The sequence below is a fragment of the Physeter macrocephalus genome, chromosome 16 (assembly GCF_002837175.3).
Source record: "Physeter macrocephalus isolate SW-GA chromosome 16, ASM283717v5, whole genome shotgun sequence".
In the NCBI taxonomy this organism is placed as follows: Eukaryota; Metazoa; Chordata; class Mammalia; order Artiodactyla; family Physeteridae; genus Physeter; species Physeter macrocephalus.
In genome coordinates this window covers 74,551,085-74,572,698 of record NC_041229.1, presented here as the reverse complement: position 1 = coordinate 74,572,698, position 21,614 = coordinate 74,551,085, and the positions used below count along the sequence as shown (strand labels likewise).

The following is a 21,614-nucleotide window of genomic DNA, read 5'->3' as shown; positions in this document are numbered from 1 at the left end:
ACCCGTGTCCCCTGCATCGGCAGGCGGACTCTCAACCACTGCGCCACCAGGGAAGCCCCAAAAAAATTTTTTTAAAAGACAGCAACCAACAGGGTCTCACAGTGATGGGGAGACAATCAGGGGAGCTAGGGACTGAGGCCATCTGAAGAATGCATGTCGTGCTTCTCATGAGAAGCTAGAAAGCTGAGATTTTAGGGCAAATCACCCAATTTTTTTTTAATGTTGGCAATAATTTCATGATTTTTTTTAATTTTAATGGAAAAAAAAAATACTATGGAGGCCAGTACAATGTGAGCCAAACAAAGCTCTTCTGCAAGCCATCTCTAGGCCTGCACTTTCAACCTTTACCCCATAAGATAAAGTCCATGCTCATCAACAAACCCTACAAGGCTGTCTCTCATGGGGAGCCCACCAAAGTCACCACACCAGCTCTTTGCCATTCCTGCCCTGCAGGCTATACTCCAGCCCCAGGGCCTCTTCCTTGTGCCTCATACCACATACCACATCCTGCACCTCTGTGCCATACCCATATTCTTGGGGATAAGACCCTCCACCTCTCAGGAAAGGCTATCACTGGCTAGAAGAACCACATTCTGGTTGCTTCCAGATGAACTGATAACCTTTACAGCCAATTCACTCCTACCAAGCTATGAGTATCAGCAACCAATTCAATCAAATTTAGGGTTGTGGGGGGAGGGGGGTTCCTAAACAATTTTTTTTTAAAAAAACACCAAGTTCATTTGCTCTATAAAAAATGTAACTGTTGTAGCTTCACACATTATGAAATTATTTTGATTTCCAAGGAACAGTTCTCATGGATGGGCAGACTTTCTTTGTATACAGCTGGTGCTGCATAAGTGATTTCTGACGAGAAATGATACGGCCTGTATAAACATCATGCTTTGTCATTTACGAAGCGCCTCCCCTCACACTGCAAAAATGTCACAGCAGCTATTACTATTAGCTTCTCATCCAGAGCCACTCCCTCACTGAGTCCTCTATTTATAACACTCCATATACACCAGCCCTCAGTCTACCTCCCTGAGCACGCCAAGCTGGTTTCTGCCACAGGACATTTGTGCTTACCCTCTCCTATACCCGGGACACGCATCTTTCCAATTTTCTCATAGCTGGCTTGCTCTTAGGTTCAGTTCAAATGCCCCATCTTCATAAAGCTTCTCTGGCCTCTTTTCCACAGGCCTGTCACTCATCCCTGTTTTATTTTCTCTCATGACATGTATAGTTAGGTTTATTTTTGTATTTACCATCTGACTTGCCCCACTAGAATGCAAGCTCCCCAGGATCAGGTCCTTGCATGTCCTCTTCACCACCGCAGAATCCACCAGTGCTCCTGCCCACAGATTAGTGTCTGACACAGACTAGTATCTGAGGAATAATGAATGGATTCCAATTTGACAGATAAGTAAACCGAGGCATAGGGAGGGGCCTGCCCAGGGTCTCCTGGATATTCACTGACAGAGCAGAGGCTTGAGCCCAGGCCTTCTAACTTCTGGCCCCGCATCCCTGCCAACGTACCACTCTCATCAATGGTCTGACAGTCTGGAATGCCTTCCACCCAGAACTTGGCAAGCCAGGGTGTTAAATCTTTCAGCAGTGACAAGGCCCGTCTCTCCACATTTCTCTCCACAGAACCAAATGAGTCAATACCTATTACGCGGGCATGCAAGTGTTTCACAACTACTAATTCTAAAGCAAGTCAAAGATGACAGTTTAAATTCTCTAGGAGAATTCCACTGAACTTAAATGATTTTGCGCATAAGTATTAATGCAACTGTGACTTTTTTACTAAGAAAGTAAGGGTTAATGGCTACACTTGCTGGTTTTCCGTTTCTCAAACACTATGCAATCCAAAATCTAATAAGCATATGTGCAAGCATGAGCAATTTGCCCACAATGTTATACTCTCTTACTATGATACTTCTCGTCCTCAATTAAGGTCAAAAGTCATCTGAGCAGGGGCTTCCCTGGTGGCGCGGTGGTTGCGCGTCCGCCTGCCGTGCCTATTACTTGAGGCCTAAAGTATCAGAGACAGAAAAACAAATTATTTGTTAGAGCTGCCCTAAGAGAAACACTTGTACCACATCTTCACATGTACAGCCACCACACTACATTACTCACTTCTGCCTTCCAAGTCTCACGTGGATACATCTGCTTGGCTTAACTGACATCACATGGTGAGTCTTTCATGTGAAAGAATCTGGATAATTTTGTTTTGAGAGTTCGGCCACAATGGTAAAGGAACACTAAGGAGAAGGGGATTGGAGTAGGTACTAAGTAAGCTAATTTGCAGAATCCAACATGGCTTTTATCCAGAAACCATTCATTGAGAGTCTGCTATAGTTCAATTATTGTGTTAGGGATACACTTGCAAAGCTCACAGTCTACAATGTTATACAAAAAAAAAAAAAAAAAAAAAAAAAAAAAAAAAGGTCAAAAGTCATCTGAGCAGCTTCATTTCTTCTGACAAAGATTTAAATGTTATTTAATTAGTGTGTTCTGAAAAACCTCCTCATTTTCTTAACATGCAATCCTTCCATTCATTTATTTCTATCTGAAAACTACTACTTTCTAATGCTCACTGCAGCCTTTAAACTTTCCCTTGAAACTGTCTGCACGCTGCTAGGCATAAAGATAAAAATGACGGAAACCCAGATTCCAGGTGTCTTATCTCCTAGCATTTAGAAACATCTCTAGATGATTCATATTTAACTTTTAGCTGCTGTTTCCTTCTTCCAGAAGCAGGTGATCCCCTCTCCCAGAGAATATTTCCCATCCATTCTTACCCTTTTCAGCTTCTATTTTTGTTAATTGATTTAACTAAAATTTGAGCAAAGCAAATTCGAGGAACTCTATACCATGTGGCATGCAAACACAAGGATAAAAAAAGTCATGTACCACCTCATCCTGCCTGCTCAGGGCACGGTACCTCCCGGTAGCCCAAGCCAGAACCCTGAGCATCACCCTTGACCCCTCCCTCTCTGTTCCCCACCACATCCGACATAAGACCACAACCAGTTCACTCTACCTCCTAATTACCTTAATCAATTTCTCTTCATCTGCACCACCGTTATCTGACATAGTCCAGGTCTCCATCCCCTTATCTAGAGTCTAGATTCTGGACAACTGCAACAACCTCCTAACTGGCCTTCTGTCTCCAATTTTGCCTCCTCCACCCCATTCTCCACTAAGCAGCCAGTGCGATTTTTCTAAAACACAAATCTAATCATGCTGCACCTGTGCTTAAATCCCTTGCATGACTCCTCATTGCCCTTGGAATAAAAGCTAAGTCCCCATGCATCGCTTAGAAAGCCATTCACAACCTAGCCTCTTGCCTGACTCTCCGGTTCACTTCTGGCCACACCTCGCCCCTTCTTCCCTACCTAATGCTCTGCCCACTCTCCAACAACGCGGCATTTTTCTTCAATTATTTTAAGGCACCGTGATCACTCTCAGCTCTCGCCCCTTTGCTCATCCTGCGCCCAGAACCCTCTTCCATTCACCATCTTCTGGCTGATTTCTACTCACTCTACTTTGCCTCTTAAGCATAACCCTCAGTGAGAAGGCTTTCCAACTTCTTTTGGGAAAGTCAAGGTACCCTGCTCTGTGCTCCCTGTATTCCTCTTATCAGGGCACTAACCATACTTTGCGGTGTTTCATCAACTGACTATCTCCATCCCTGTATGTTTCACAATTGTACCGCAGTGTCTAGCACCACACATGGTATTTGATAGATTTGCATTAATAGTTCCTGAATGTTGTTGATGAGGGAACTTACAGTCTAAAAGGAACACAGCTCTAAATCTAGAGCCTCCCCATATTTGTTTGGAAAGTGAAGACCTATTTGTATACTTTGAAAGCAGCATAGAGAGATCTGCGTTTGGACAAGATTCCAATTTGAACTTGCTTCTTTCCTTCCCAAATGTAAGCAATTTAACAACTGAAGTCACCTACTTCTTTTTTTAATATAAGCCTTATACTATATATCCTTGAGGAAAGAACTAAACTTAAGTTTATATAAGAAGTTTAATTTCTAAAAATGTACTGTTAATCACCCATGAGAAAAGCTTTTTATTGGACTAGGTTCAAACCATGTAATACTATTCTGGAATTTCTTCCACCTCCTAACCCTCCATTCTGACATCTTCAATAAATTGTCTGAAAGTGCAAAATAATTTACATATTAGCTCAAATCATCCATAATTAGGAAGGCAAATCTGCTGCTTAGGAATTACTGAATGCATTCCATTAGGACAACCACTATTTTTAGATTATGTAAAACAATCTCTTGATGTGAAAACCTAATTACTATTTCAAATGATGAGAATTCCCAATATCTACCTTTTTCGCTTCTGAAGAATTTGAGACGGTATGAGGAAATATCTACAAACAAACATGAGGAGAGGAAGGGAAATGAGATTTGGTGAGCGTCTTGAAAAATGAGACGCTTGAGGAACTATTCACCTAAGTGCTTCTATTGAATCCTCCCAGTAACTCCATGACATGGTAATCATTAACTTCACTTTCCATGAAAGGATGCCGAGTTTGAGGTAAATTAAAAGCAGCTGCAAAAGCTCACCTGTCTGGTAATTGATAGAGCCAGGAATTGAACCCATGTCTATCTGGCATCAGAGTAAAAAGTAGTTCTTTCCACCACAAGAACTCCGAAAACTGAAGAGTATCTTTCGAAATACAAAATTTTTTGCAAGAAGAGATGCCTTCTTAGCGAGCGAAAAATGTCCTCTTCAGCTCCTCACAGAAGTGTTCCACAGGAAGCTTTTTCTTTGACTCCTAGCTTCCAGTTTCCTAGCTAATTATGCTTAGATTTAATTGTATCTATAATTTAGGAATAAAATTGAAAAACAGAAGATTTACCATTATATCTTATAGAGTTGCATATACTCGCAGAATGTTTGATTAGATTTAATCTATGTTAATTAAGCTTTCCATTTTAACAAAGCTCCATATTAACACACTTGAATCAGGAAAAATAAACATTAAATCTGCAATGCTATTAAGATAGCTCAGCGAGACAGATTCATCTTTGTTGCTCCTCCAATGTGCTCTATGGGTACAGTAAAAAAAAAAAAAAAAAAAAAAAAAAAGAATAAAACTCCATCAAATTAGAAATATAGATGAGAATTAATAACAGAGTGCCCATTCCATTACATGGAAGAGTCTATTTCAATTGCTACCTCCAGGTATGTTTTCAATTGCCTTTATATTTAAGTTTTCCATTTCATTTTATCTACTCACTCAAGGTATTCATAGAAACTCAACTGGCTCAGTTACCTAGGGAGTTTCTAGATATTGTTACGCCAAGAAATTCACTCCTGGTTTAAGAAATCACCTCCCAAATGATCCACCTCTGGCTGCTGGAACCCCACCAGGGAGAGAGATGCCTGCCTTTAGCTGAAGGAAACTCAGCCACTGAATGAACTCTTCGGCCATTAGCTCGATAATGGCCTTACCTGAGAATAGCTGGAAACCTAGCAGAAATTGGAAACAGTGATTTCCAAAACAGTAAATGCAGTTTTTCTGGATGACAGCTTTGGAAAAGGCAGTGGATGATGACTTCCCGTGGTGCACCTGAGGGAAAGTGTTCAGATCCAGAATGTGGTTTCCCCATCGTGCTTCATCAGCAAAGGTGACTTTTGACTGGAAATTAAACACTACCTGAAGACTGGGGTGATAGATACTGTTTTCCTTTAACCAGTGAACTAGAGTCAAGTGGCTGTTTGCTTATCTGGCCACTCCTCCGTATCCTCTTTCCCCTCAGCATCAAATTTCCACCTTAACAACACCATCATGGCTTTCTGTTTTTTAAATTATGTGCCAAGAACTATGGTACATGTTTTGCAAATACTTCTAATCCTATACAAAAATCCCAAGGAATTATTCGTTTCAGTCTCCAGATACCAACACCTTTGCCCTTTTCACTGTCCTGTGCAGCCTCCCACATATAGTACATCCAGGGCAGTACTATTCCTGGCACAATATATTCCATGTGAACCTTTGAAATCAGCCATGAAATTTCTGAGCAGCCCTAACCAGAGCTGGAGAAAATGAATCATCTATTCACTTAATAGTTGCTATTACATACTATGTATGTAATACTATGTACCTCAGAGTACCACCTGGAAAAAGCCCCTATGTGATGCAGTCTCTTACCTATGTTACTTTCATGTATTTGGGCACAGACTACATCCCAGACAATCAAAACAGAGACCGCCTCGTTATTCCAATATCCAGGTTTTCTCATCCTTGGCACACTATTAGATCAAATTTCCCAGTATTAGTCAAGAAAATGTGGCACAGGCAATGCATGACATTTCCAGGCTTAGCCCTTAAACCTATCCAAGGAGGATATGACAAAAGTCTAATCATAATAGAAGCTATTAATCTCTCTCTCTCTCTCAGAATGTCATAGTTCAAGGTCATAAATCAAAACACAGAGAAGTTGAAAAACACAACTGTTTCACTTAAAAGTTGTATCTATATACACACAAAAACTGCCCATCCTTTTAAAATGTTCCCCCTCAAAAAATAAAAATATTGAGCACGTACAGGTACCAGAGAGGTTTTCCATCTCATATCTTATAGCACATATTTTACATGTTCAGTTAACAATAAAACCAGGAGTCACCCATTAAGTATTTTTTGATTTAATCACTTTGAAATTTTTAATACTCCTCTAACTTGGATCAAAGAGGAAGTTAACTGAAATTAAGAATTATAGAAAAGTACAGAAAAGGAAAACAGTATATAGCAGTATCAGTGGGCTATATTCAGTGGTACTCATAAGAAAACAAAGCCTTCAGTGATTTTACTAGTAAACAGAAAATACTGAAAACAAATGAACTAAACATCCAAGAAGCTAGTAAAAATACCAAAGTGATCAAAAAAGAGGTAAGAAGCAGAAATCAATGAATTTAAAGTGAAAAACAGTAGACTTTACCAATAAAACTTAAGAACTGCTTCATTAAAAAGGCCAATAAATTACACAATCCATGATAAGCTTGACCAAGAAGAAAACACATTATTCCACATTTACAAGTTAATGAAGATATAACCACAAATATAAAAATTTTATTAAGAATATAATGTTCAACTATTTGCCCCAAAAAAAGGGGCAATCTCAATGAAATATATGATTTCAACAAAATGTAAATTGGTCCACAGAAGAGCTTAAAATTAATTAAATAGAATACCATAAAGAGATGGAAAATGAACATTTTCAGTAATAAAAGAGTTCCCAGCCTCCCCAGACACAAATTATCAGCCCACATTATTTTCAAGCTAATTCTATCAGAATCATTTATAAAAGAGGTATTGCCTATATATTTAAACCAGTCTAGAGCATAAAATTCAAAAAGCCTTGAATTAAATTATGTACACAGGAAAACCTACTGTATCTCACTTATGAGTTAAAAAGTGTTTAATGAGTTTAAGGTAGAATGTTTAGAACAATGCCTGGCATTTATCAATGCTTCCAGTAATTAGTTATTATTACTATTTTTATTAATATTACTATTATTAACATTGATGCAAAAATCCTAAACATTACTAAATATAAATTTAAGGATTTCAGAAATAGTTCAACATTATGGACTCTATTAATGTAATCAATGTTAATAAATGAAAGGGAAAAAACACATAATTATTTCAAAAGGTACCCTGAAGAGGGTGTTTAATAAAATATAACAGCTGTTCATGATTTTTTGGCCTTTTAAAACGGGAAGAAAACTAAATTTCCTTTACATGATGACTAAATGTATATACATATATATCCATATACACACATACATATACATACTATATATACACATATATACATATTGATATATATATAAACTAGATTGATTTACTAACATGTAACAGCTGTTCATGATCTTGTGGCCTTTCAGTAAATCAGGAATAGATCTAAATTTCCTTTACATGATGACTATGTGTCTGTATATATATATATATATATATATATATATATACACACACACACAAATATATAAGATAGATTGACAGATCAGAAAGTACCAGACATTATATAAAGCAGCTTAAACAGATAAGGAACACATCAAAGACAGGATTGTCTGATATCTTCTTCCTGACTTTAATGAGGACCTTTAATATGATTATTATTTACCACTGTTATGGAGATTCCAGCCAGTATCATAAGACAAGAAAAAGGGATAGCTAGTATAAACATTGGAATGTGAGCGACATAGCTAGTATAAATACTGGAATGAGAGAGACAAAATTTTCAATATTTTCAAGTTACAAAATTGTACACTTAACAAATCAAGGGGCATCATCTAAAAAAAAAAAAAAACATTTAAATGCCTGGCTCATGGTACACTAAATAGCAAATGTTAGTTTAAAAAAAAAAAAAAACTATTCCACATAGCTCACATAGTTTAAAAACCGAATACAAAAATCAGACAAAAGGCATCAAAAGAAAACTACAAACCAATCTCTCTCTCATGAATACAGATATAGAAATTAATATACTATCAAATCAAATTCAGGAATATATAAAAAGGATTATACCACATGACTAGGTGGGATTTATCCCAGGAATGCAAACTTGGTATAATATCCAAAAATCAATTAGTATAATACACCACATCAATAGAACAGGATAAAACTACATGATCATCTTGATACATGCAGAAAAAGCACTTGAAAAAAGTTAACACCCTTTCATGTTAAAAAAAACACTCAACCAACAAGGAATGGAAGAGAACCTCCTCAACCTGATAAGAGCGTGTAGGAATACAAGAAAATTTCTTCAACCTGGTTAAACTCATCTACGAAAATCCACACCTAACATCACAATTCATGGTGAAAATTGAAAGCTTTCCTCCTTAAGATCAGAAACAAGACAAGACTATCTGTTCCCATCACTTCTATTCAACATTGTACTGGAAGTTCTACTCAGGGCAATTAGGCAAGAATATAAAAGAGACTCAGATAAGACAGAAATAAAACTATTTGCAGATGACCTGATCTTGTCAGTAAAAATTTAAGAAAACCAGGGCTTCCCTGGTGGCGCAGTGGTTGAGAATCTGCCTGCTAACGCAGGGGACACGGGTTCGAGCCCTGGTCTGGGAAGATCCCACATGCCGCGGAGCAACTAGGCCCGTGAGCCACAACTACTGAGTCTGCGCGTCTGGAGCCTGTGCTCCGCAACAAGAGAGGCCGTGATAGTGAGAGGTCCGCGCACCGCGATGAAGAGTGGCCCCCGCTTGCCACAACTAGAGAAAGCCCTCGCACAGAAACGAAGACTCAACACAGCCCAAAATAAATAAATTAATTTTTTTTAAAAAAGAAATCCACTAAAAAATTATTAGAATAAATGAGATCAGCAAAGCTGCAGGATACAAGATTAATATGCAAACATCAATTTGCATTTCTATAAAGTAGCAATGAGCAAACAAGTGAAATTAATAATTCCATCTACAATAGCATCAAAAAGAATATTTAATAGTCTTTTTTTAATTTAACAAAAGCCTTGCAAAACTTACACTCTGAAACTATAAAACACTTTGAAAAAAATTAAAGAAGACCTAAATAAATGGAAAGACATTTCATGTCTATGGATATGATTTAATATTGTTCAGATGGCAATACTCCCCACAATGATCTACAGATTCAATGCAATCCCTTTGAAAGTACAGCTGACATCTTTGCAGAAACTGAAAAGCTGGTCGTTACTACTCAAATGGAAATCCAAGAGGACTGAAATAGCCAAAACAATCTTAAAAAAGAAGAAACAAAGTTGGAGGGCTCACACTTATCAATTTCAAAACTTACCACAAAGCCAAATAATCAAAACAGTACTGGCATAAGAATAAACAAATATATCAGTGGAATAGAATTTGAGAGTCCAGAAATAAATCTTCACATTTATGGTCAACTGATCTTCAGCAAGGGTACCAAGAAAATTCATTGGTCTTCAACAAATGGTGCTGGGACAACTGGCTATCCACATGCAAAAAAATGAAGTTGGACCCCTATCTCACACCATATTAAAAAAAATTGACTCAAAATATATCAAAGATCTAAATATAAGAACTAAACCTATAAAACTTTTTAAAGAAATCATATGGAATAAATCTTCAGTCTCAGGATTAGGCAATAAAAGAAAAACTGGACATCAAATTTAACAACTTTTGTGCCTCAAAGAACACCATGAAGAAAGTGATAGAATCTACAAAATGGGGAAAAAATTCTGTAAATCACATCTGATAAGGGATTTGTATCCATAAAATAACAATTGCCAAATCATAAAGACTCACAACCCAATTAAAAATGGACAAATGATCTGAATAAACATTTTTCCAAAGTGGATATATAGCAGCCAATAAGCACATGAAAAGATACTCAACATTATTTGCCATCAGGAAAATCTAAATCAAAAGCACAGTGCAATATCACTTCACACCTACTAGGATGGCTATAATCAAAAAGAAAGATAATAACTAGCTTTTAACAAGAATGGAGAGAATTTGCAACCCTCATACACTGCTGGTGGGAATGTAAACTGGTGCAGGCACTTTGAAAAAAACAGTCTGACAACTGCACAAACAGTTAAACATAGCAACCACTTGATTCAGCAAGTCTACTCCTAGTTAAACACCCGAGAATAAAAATATATGTCCACACAAAAATTTATACAAGAAAGCTTATAGCAGCATTATTCATAATAGCCAAAAAGTGGAAACAACTCCAGTGTCCCATCAATCGATGAATGGACAAAAGGTGGTATGTCAAAACAATGTAATATTATTCTGCAATTGGGGAATTCCCTGGCAGTCCAGTGGTTAGGACTCTGCACTCTCACTACCAAAGGTGCAGGTTCAGTCCCTGGTCGGGCAACTAAGATCCCACAAGCCACAATGTGTGGCCAAAAAAAAAAAGAAAAAAGAAATGAACTACTGACACGTACTACCAACACGAAAGAACTTTGCAAACATTTTAAATAAAAGAAGCCAGCTACAAAGGGCCACCTTGTATGATTCCATTTAGGCAAATCCACAGAGACAGAAAGTAGATTAGTGATTGCCTAAGGCTGGGGGACCCTTGGGGAGATTGGGGAGTGATAGCTAAGAGGTGTGGGATTTCTTCGAGAGGTAATGAAAACTTGTACAATTGACTGTGTTGATAAATGCACAACTCCGAATATACTAAAAAACCAAATGTGAAAACAAAAAAAAAATCAGCTAGGAATCTAATAGTGCCCATCATATCCTATTTGTAGCAAATGCATATTTAATTCACCTTGATCGTGAGAGGTGCAATGAGGGTCACACAGGAGAGAATCAAAAGAAAAACCTGGGTGTCTGACTTCCCAGTCAACAGTCTATCAGATCCTTAATAGATTCCAGTTTATCAATGCAGTCTATCAAATCCCTGGATCCTCTGCTACTGAATAAAGAAGAGCCCGATCATCTTCTATACCTCGTCAAATGTGCATGCCAAATGTCTACAAAGGCAATTTGCTTCTCTAAACACTGTTACCCTGGAAAACAAAAAGAAATCTGAAAATGACTAAAGATCCTCACATATTACAGATGGGAACATCTTTTGTATTATAAAAAGCCTAATTCCTAAATATATATTCCCCTCTACTTCTTGCATGCTGAGAGCCTCCTTAACTAGATGTTAATCTCCTTAAGCATGGAACCAGATCTTTAGTACCCACAGCCAAGTACATTACAGATTCAGAGTTAATCCTTTATACCTTGCCTTGATTAGACTAAACAAACATGGAGGAAGGCACCATAGAATTCAGAAGTGGAGGGGAACTTATTTTCTACTTCTTTTTATCTATTTTGTTTGAGTCAAGACCTGAGGTTTTCCTATTATAATGAAAAATGGTCAGATGATTTCCATTCAATGATCCTCAAGTTCTATTAGAATCCTGCCAGGAAAGTAAGAGAAGGTGGCCTCAGATGACTCTCCTGGCAACACAAAAGGCTTTTCAAAACGTTTCTTAAAGATATGGATTTTTTTAGATTCCAAAAGAGAAACCCATAAAATAGAGTTTCAAGACTTAGGATTAGACAAGGAGAAGAAATACATATTTGTTAAGAGCTGTGCACTTAACATGCACTATCTTTTTTCATCCTCACGGCCGTCCTGCAAAGCAGATTATTATCCCCATTTACAGATAAGGATATTGAGGTTCCAAGATATTAAACAGCGGGTACTGCAAAGCTAGAAGTCAAACTCCAGCCTCTATCATGTCTGACTCTGAAGCCAGTGCTCTACTATATCGGTTGCCATTCCACTCCCTTCTCACCTGCTTTGGGAAGTTCTCGGCTTCCACTGAGAAGCATGTGAAGACGCCCCACACTCTATTCTTGGACATTTGTATGGCCCTCATACTGAGGAGGCCCTCACACCCAACCCCACAAAGCCAGTGGGGCAAGGACATGACCTTCCTATGTCTGTGAAGCTGAGGCTGACTTGACATCTCCACCCTTGGGCAATAAGAACCTGCGCTTTCTCCCAGCCTACAGAACATGTGGACCGTAACCCATGCCTGCTCACCAACACATATGCCAGCTCGCTTTTGCCAGGCTGGCCCAGAAACAGCCAGCTCACTGTGCCGACTGCATCCCCATAGAAGGATCAGGGTCCATCCCATCCCTTTGAGGCTGAGGGCAAACTTAACCACTGGAGAGAGACAGAACTGTCGATCCTCACCTCTGTTGAAAACGTACATGGAAAGAGCCTCTGCTCCAGCCAATGGTTTGTTCTCTGCACCTCTCCCCACAACCAAAAAAAAAAAATTGCATTTCCTTAATTTCTTCCCTGTGTGACTGCACACACTGTTCTCCCTGCTTCTATACCCTTCTCTTTCCCTTGCCTGCAGAAGTCTACCTGTTCAGGAGTCTCCCTTCTATGCGGTCTTCCTTAACCACCAATTTAATGTCCTGAACTCAGTGAACTTAACACCTTTATATCATTTTTGCCTCAGTTTACCTACCTAGGTTGATATATCAAAAAGTAGTAAAAGGGAGGGTTTATCTGAACTCTGGTTCCCCAATAGTGACCCTGATGAGAATTTGAGAGCACGTGATTTCCTAAGGAAGTGCTCCCAGGAGAGGAAAGGAGGGAGGGAAGGAAGTCCCAGCCTCAGCCTGATCCCTGGTTGCTCTGGCGGATGAATGAAGCCTCAGAGCCTGACTGGCCTCCGGGCATCAAAGGCCAGGGAACTAGGCTTCCATACTCCCACACTCATGAGTCAATCATTGACTCCAGGCTGCCTGGGGAAGAAGTGAACTCCTAGACACTTCCGCTCTCAGTATAGTAGGATGAAGGGGCTATAGAGGCTGAGGGTCAGTGATCTGAGGCAAGTTGTAAGGTGCCAACCTTCAGAAGCAAAGCCCATAGAAGCCAGGTGAAGGGCACACAGAACCTACACAAGAGATGTGAGGTGGTCAGGGGAGAGCACCACCGTGTCTGCTGCGAGGTCAAGGTAGGGCTGGCTCCATGGGCATGTGACCAGTGCATCTGCACAGGATCCTGACCTCAGGAGGGACCCACACTTGGGGTTTAATGCTCTGCAGTCACCATCTTGAAATTCTCAGTAATTTTACCTTTGACTTTGTGTTTTGTCAGTGAAGTCCGATGGGACAGTGGAGCATGCACTGTGCCCTTGGAGCCTCCATTCATGTGCAGCTCCCTCCCACCACCTAACCACCTCCCTGGGACCAGTTCTCAGCCACTGGCTTGGTTGCTCCTGGTACCCAGGGCCCACCTGTCTTTCCCCAGTCCCCTGCCCTTCCCCAGTTGCCACCCTCTGCTTAGGCAGTGACTGTCCTGTGGGCTTGGGGGGGCCAGTGTTCTGCCACTGCTGTCCACCCCTGGGGGGGTAGGGAGGGGTGTAGGGCTAAGTTTGGGGAGCCACATAATTTTGAAGTTAGCTACACACTGCCTAGTAACTCCAGTCTATTACTTCTCTATTAATAGCTTTTTATTCTTTAGTTTTTTATGTGGTCATGCCTTGCTTCCCACATTGCCAAACTCTGTTAGATTTTGTTTCTTTCACTTCCCCACAAAAACTGGCATAGCACTTAGAACAGAGTAGGTGCTTCATTTTCAATGGATTAATATAAAATTAGTATTCAATTAAAATTGGCTGGGAGACTCCTCTGGTGGTGCAGTGGTTAAGAATCTGTCTGCCAACGAAGGAACACGGGTTCGATCCCTGGTCCAGGAAGATCCCACACGTCACAGAGCAACTAAGCCTGTGCACCACAACTACTGAACCTGCGTGCCACAACTACTGAGCCCACTTGCCGCAACTACTGAAGCCCGTGCACTTAGAGCCTGTGCTCCGCAACAAGAGAAGCCACTGCAATGAGAAGCCCGCGCACCGCAACGAAGAGTAGCCCCCGCTCGCTGCAACTAGAGAAAAGCCCGCGAGCAGCAACAAAGACCCAACGCGGCCAAAAATAAATAAATAAAAATAAAATTGGTTGGGAGGTTCCAGTTCAGGATGGTGACAAAGGTAGATCCTGAGTGCACCTCCTCCTCCACACTAAGTCTACAGCTACCTATGGAATATTTTCCTCTGGGAAAAACCTAAAGGCTGGCTGAGCACAAGGGGCAAATGAGGAAAGAAAAAAAAAAAAAAACTGCATCGAAGCAGATAGGATAGGGTGAGATATAATCTCACTGTAAACCCCAGCCCCAGTTCAGAGACCCAGAGTCAGTAGGGAACTTAAAACCCAGAGCTTCTCCTTAAGGAGCAAAGAGTTTGAACCCCACATCAGGCACCCCAACTCTTAACACCTGCACCTAAAAGACAATCCACCACAACATCTAGCTGCGAAAACCAAAGGGGCTCGTGTCCACAAGACCCACCAGCTGTAATGACCTGAGAAAAGAGCTCACACACTGGGACTCACCCAGCTCGGGGCACAGATCAGAGGAAGCCTCTGGTGCCCAGACTTCAAGCGAAAGAAGCTCATTTGCTTATAATAAAGCATTGGCCTGAGGGGCAGGCATCTAATCTAACTCACACATCCAGGAACCTGCTGGAACACTCTCCAGAAGGAAGACTGGCAGCCGTGCCATCTTGACATTCTCCCTCTGCAAATTCCAGAGGGTCAGTATCTCCCAGAAGGGAGCTTTTATACCATCCGGGGCCCTGGTTTTTACAGCTGCCACCCAAGGGACACCCTTGATTGCCTGGCTCTGGAGCCCAGCTCCTGGGTCCCATGGGACCGTAATAGTCGAAGAGACAGACCTTGGCAGGCTATCACCCCCAGGGCACTACACAGACAGCAGACTGAAATACCGCCAGTCTCTCTGAGAAAGAGATCTGTTTGCTTGTCCAGGAGCTTTGGTCTGGGGAGAAGGCTTCCAGCACACTTACAGGGGCCAACAGAGGGGCTCTCAGGGAATGGAGGTTAGTGGACACAATCTTTCCCCTCACCCTCTGCTTTGCCACAACTCACCAGTATATCCCAGAAAGGACCTTATATCCTTATCTTAGATTATCTAATAATCATTACTTTGAACTCCCGAATAGAGTGATCTTTCTCAAACTTAAAACCATTATGTAGTTTCCCATCATCTACGGGGACTTTAGTCCAAGTTTTTCAACACAGCATCAGAGCTTTGGAATGATCTGGTTTCCACCTGCCTCTATAATACCACCTATCTCTGCCTGCCTCAAACACCTCAGCCCCTGCCCCACACACTTTATGTGTCATCTACTTACCCACTTACCTGTTCCTTCCCCAAATCATCACAACCTCTTCCTTGAATGTTGTTCTTCCTATTCCTTACTCCTTCCCCCATTCAGCCTGTCAAATATCTACTCACTTGATTTCCTTATACAATCATCATCTTTTCTGAACCCTTTCTTGGCTTACTACAAAGCTTAGCAGATTGCCTACTCCCTTTATTCCCTAAACACACATTTCCAGCACTGCATCTACAATTCTTCGTGACATTCATTTGTCCATATTCCCTACTAGCTTGTGTGATGTGATCCTTAGAATAAACATTCTGTATTATTCACCTTAATATTCCCAGAGTCAAGCACAGTTCCTGCATAAAATAAACACAATGAAGGCTTATTGGAGGTTGTTGGTAAATATAACTTGCTTGATGGCCTAAATCTGATGGAGAGCATGTGGTTTTATATGAGCAAAGTCTATCAGGAGATAGAAAATAGGTGAGGAAGACATCTTAATGCAAAGTAAGTCCATGAATGTGTTCAACAGTCACAAGGCTTCAGCAAGCTGAACGTTTTCCTGGAGCTACACCCTCTAAATTCCAAGGCATTTTTGTAGAGCCCATGAATGCTAGGTAGATTTTTGAGAAGTAGCAGCTCTTTCTTACCTGCGTTCCAGTTCTCGAATGGACAGTATCACTCCTGAACTGGATGGCTTCTGCTGTACAGTGGCCAGAAAGGTGAATTCACTCTTATTCCGGAACAGCTGAATTAATTTCTCACTCACATGAGGGGTTGCGTGGATCTCTCTTTCTATATCTAGGAGTCAAGAAGGAAGAGCAGGGGAAACAGAGGGGAGAAAGAAGAGGAAATGGAGGAGGAGGAGAGGAAGGAAAGAAGAAATACAGACGGGAAAAGAGGAGAGGGAATATGAGAAGGAGAGAAGATGCACAGTTAAAAATGCCTTGTCCAGAGGATCCACGGTACATTCTCCCTTTTCCCCTCTTGTCAGTAGTTTTCCATTTTCAGGCGCCACCCACCACTCCACACGGCTGCACGCGTTCAAGGCAAAGCCTGGAAATGCCGTCTCAGCCACCGTGCCCGCTTGTCACTTTGACAAGTTCACAATTGGCCAGCCAGTGATTTTCTGACAGGAATTGTGATGGGACACGGAGCAATTTGGCCTGCTGCAAACAGATTAAGCTGCTGAAAATAAGTTGAGAGGCAGTCTGATAAATGGGGTCCAAAATTCAGAGAATCCTGAGTCTAATAGGATCCAGTACCACTCAGCAGTCTCCAATTTCCCTTTTCCCGTGGCCTCAGCTTCTTCCTCTCCACAATGCATCTAGGGAAACCTGTCCTTGCCTTGTACCCAGAAGAGATTTACTAGAGCTAATGATGCCAGACAACTCTGCTTTTGCTTAAAGGATAAATACAAGGCATGCTCATGACCCATCAGGGTGCCTGGAATTCCTCTGTAAACATGCAGTGGGTGACTGTCCTCATGAAATGTTTATTAAAGTTGAGGCCAGGGCTTCCCTGGTGACGCAGTGGTTGAGAGTCCGCCTGCCAATGCAGGGGACACGGGTTCGTGCCCCGGTCCGGGAAGATCCCACATGCCGCGGAGCGGCTGGGCCCGTGAGCCATGGCCACTGAGCCTGCGTGTCCGGAGCCTGTGCTCCGCAACGGGAGAGGCCACAACAGTGAGAGGCCCGCGTACCGCAAAAAAAAAAGTTGAGGCCAATTCAGCAGGCCTAGAGGTGTACGAGTCCAGCTAACCCTGCTCCTGGACAGAAATCTTTCTTCCTGCAACATCCGCATAATGAGAGACATCCCTCATTTCAGGCTCACCCTTGTCATGATAAGCTGGGCATTACATCACTATTTTACACTGTACTTTCTGGCAGCAGAAAGTGGGCACCAAGGGAGCTGAATGAGAGAAAACTATTCAGATGACAAATGAACACCAAAGACGTGTTTGGTGGCCTTCTCTCATGCCCTGACCACGTCCTCTGACGGTATGGTAACTACTTGGGTATTTCTCCAGGACTGTCCGAGGAAGCTTTGAAAAACATAGAACTGCATTATTTACAATAGCCAAGATATGGAAACAACCTAAGTGTCCATTAACAGATGAATGGATAAAGAAGCTGTGGTATATATATACAATGGAATCCTACTCAGCCATAAAAAAGAATGAAATATTGCCATTTGCAGCAACATAGATGGACTTGCGGGGCATTATGCTAAATTAAAATAAGTCAGACAAAGACTGTATGATATCACTTATATGTGGAATCTAAAAAAAACAACGAACTAGTGAATATAACCAAAAAGAAGCAGACTCACAGATATAGAGAACAAACTAGTGGTTACAAGTGGGGAGTACATAGGGGTGGGACAGTGGGAGGTACAAGCTATTGGGCGTAAGACGGGCTCAAGGATGTATTGTACAACAGAGACTAGAGCCAATATTTTGTAATAACTGTAAATGGAAAGTAACCTTTAAACATTGTATAAAAAATTTTTAAAAAGAAAAGAAAAACATAGAACTGCAAAGGCTGCATGGCCCAAGCAACATCACAGACTTGTATTCGGACCTTGAAGAGCCTCATCCTGAAGAGTGGTTTTTAACAAAAAGAAATCCTTGAATTCTTGACCTCAGGCCTCAGTCTTCTCATCTGCAAAATGAGGGGGTTGGACTAGGTGATTTCTCAGGGCCTCCCCAGCTTTATCTCCTATAATTCTATACATTGCTGTTTCAAATTTGCAGCACAGAACACCAGTCTTCCAGCGGTTCAAGTCTAGGCTATGGACAGTGGGAAGCAAGGTTGGTCCTCTTCCAAGGAGGGACCCAACCCAAGAACACTGTACCCACAGAAAACCTACCTCGATGACATTTGCCTTTCTGCCCAGAGAAAGGCTTTCACTACTTTACTACTAAGTGGCATGCTGTCAGCTTTTGTCCGGGGCTGAGATAAGAGACAGACACTTAGGGAATGCTTTTATGCCTTCTACAGAATTCTAGCCGAAGACTCTCCAGGATGATATCCAAAACCAATTAACTGTATGAACAAATCACTTCGTAAACTAGAGATCATTAGCCAATGATTGTTAATGTTATTTTTATTATTACTACTACTGGGCAAAGAGCCTCATAATATATTTCACCTAGAATTTAGTGCCAGGGAAAAAACACTTGGTTCTTGAGATTAACTTTGTTGTTTATTTTTTTTCCTTTTTGCTACTTCCTACTTTACCCATCAATTAGGAATCAACTGATTGTTGGTGGCTGCCCAGGGAGCTCATTAGAGGATTCTGAAGCTTAGGCCCAATGCAAAGAGGGCCATGATTGATCAGCAATGCCTACTAGGGGAGTTAAGAATATCAGATCAGTTACGGGTATCCTCACCTCTCATTCAGTTCTCCCTGGGGTGAATATCATCAAGCCAGATGGCCAATGACCCCCAAACTCATATCTGCAACCTCAACCTCTCCCTTAAGTAACAGACTCATATATGCAGTATCCTTCTGAATATCTCCATATTCAGTATCTGAATATCTAACACCAAGTTGTATTCGCCCACTGAGCTCTTGTTCTCTCCCCCAACCCTCTCTTATCTCCTAGAGTTCTCAGTCTTAGTAAATAGAACCACCCACTTCCTCAGGCCAAAAAACTAGAAATTGTCCTCAATTTTTTCTTCTCCTACACGCTCCGTATTCAATCCGAGAGCATGTCATGAGGGCTCCCACGTCTGGCATCTGTCCATTTCTTCCCAGCTCTACTTTTCAAACCCTTGTCCAAGCTGCCATCATCTCTCCAACGGCATCCTCACTGGTCTCCGTGTTACCTTCCCTTCTCCATCCTCCACACAGCAGCCCAAGTGCCCTTCTTAAGGCAGAAATCAGGATCATTTCCATCTCTTGCCTGAAACCCTCCAGTGGCTTCCCATCGCTCCCAGGATAAAATCAGGCTCTTCTGCATGGCCTACACGATCACACACAAATTGCCTCTTGCCTACCTCTCCCTTCTCCTCCAGCTCTCACTGCAAATGCAACCTCCTGGTCACTCCCTCCAACAGGGCCCCCATTAATGTGTAAAATGGCACTTTGGTGACTTCCTTCATACCACTTATCATAGTATATGTATTGTAATCAATTATTTCCTTGTATCACTTATCATAATCTTGCTTCATGTTCCTTACCTTATTTGCTTTCTTTCCCCACTAGAATGAAATAGCTCTACCTAGTCAATTTTCAAGAAACACTAAAAATGCTAATGTGATGAGGAAGCATCAGTAAAAACGTGTTAGGTGAAGGGAGGAGGCTGAAGAATGGAGAAGGAGAGAAATTAAACGATGGTGTTCACAAGCTCTTCTCTGCCTAATGTAGAAGAAACTTCATTTCCATTTTCCCTGACTTACAGGGTGAGGAGGGTGGTGATTTTCAATGTCAACAAACATATACCTGTGTTAACGCTGTGCCAGGTATCGGCAAAAAGGTAAAAACCGTCTCTGGCATCCAGGACAGCTACATAAGCAAGACAGTTACTTGGTGAAAACAGAGTAGGGCAATGCATAGAAGAAGGAAGGAAGGGACCCAGGGAGGCTGGGGATGACATCGTACAGGACGTAACTTTGAGCCTGAGTCAAAAAAAGATGAATAACCATTTACTAGACAGGAGAAATAGAGAGAAGAGGGCATTCCTTGAAGGATCGCTGTGAGGCTATGAACACCCAGGTGTTTTCCATTATCCTGGCATTTTTCTTTCTCTGCAAGCCTCTCTCACTAAAAGTCCAGCAGGAAAGCATCTACTCAACCTAACATTGGAGGGAACTCTCCACTGATCGGTGAGTTGAGAGAGAGAAAACAGCAGCAGCCAGAAACAGGACAAAACAAACACACCAGGGCAGCTTGCCTCAGCCTTGACTGATGATGAATTCAGGCGACGTCTCCAGAATCACAGCATGTGTACACTAAGAACCTCGACACGTGGCAGAACCTCGATATAGACATAGCACCTCCTTCTAGCCCGAGTCCCACATAAGCTTGTGGTTAAGATTGGCCCCGAAAGATAAAGCAACACTTGCTAATTTGAAATGACAGTTGGCTTTTCATTTCTAAGTAGAGAGGAAATTTGCCATTTCAGAACTGTCAACTGTCCACAGGGCAATTCCTACTGTGTGGAGAGAGGCACATGTCCCACTGTTAGGTCCTGGGGCCCTTCTTTGAGAACTTCAGGTGTTATTGATCCAAGCACTTTCAAAGCAGCAGAAATCACAAGCAGAAAGTAGTAAGGACACCAGAAGACTCCCACTTAATGTGTAAAGGATTTCTATCTCCATGAACAAGTTCACAATAATATCCCATTAAACCTCCACTAGCTCCAGGAGCCTGAATGATAAAAAGCAAACATGTGTATGGCTTACGATGGTGCCAAGTGCAGGGTTAACTGCTTTGCGCATATCATCTAATTACAATAATCTTACGAGTAACCATTATTATTTTTCCTACTTTACATATGAGAAAACTAAGGTTTACAGAATTTAAATGATTTTCTAAAAGACACTGGGCTAGGAGTCCACGGTTCTGAGACCCCAACCTGGCAGGCTGGTCCCATATGCTACACTCTTCACTGTGCTATGTCTACTGTTTGCCAATATGTAGAACCTCAGGGCTTGGTGCCTGTGGAAAAGGGACAAATCATCATACACCCAGCGCCTGACACTGTATTCACTTGGGAAATATTTATGAACAATCTATTTGTACAACCCCTGAGCTAAATAACAATCCCCCATTCTACAGGTAAAGAAACTGAGACGGGGCTTCCCTGGTGGCGCAGCGGTTGAGAGTCCGCCTGCCGATGCAGGGGACGCGGGTTCGTGCCCTGGTCTGGGAG

General features: G+C 41.5%; 1 protein-coding gene across 1 annotated transcript in view; it reads right to left on the bottom strand.

The window, feature by feature from the left end:
- NELL1 (neural EGFL like 1) overlaps positions 1-21,614 on the bottom strand; it is a 939,503-nt gene that overhangs the window by 829,127 nt on the left and 88,762 nt on the right. The window contains exon 3 of the mRNA XM_024118844.1: positions 16,384-16,534. Coding sequence (XP_023974612.1) covers positions 16,384-16,534 — 151 coding nt within the window. The remainder of the gene's footprint in view (positions 1-16,383; positions 16,535-21,614) is intronic.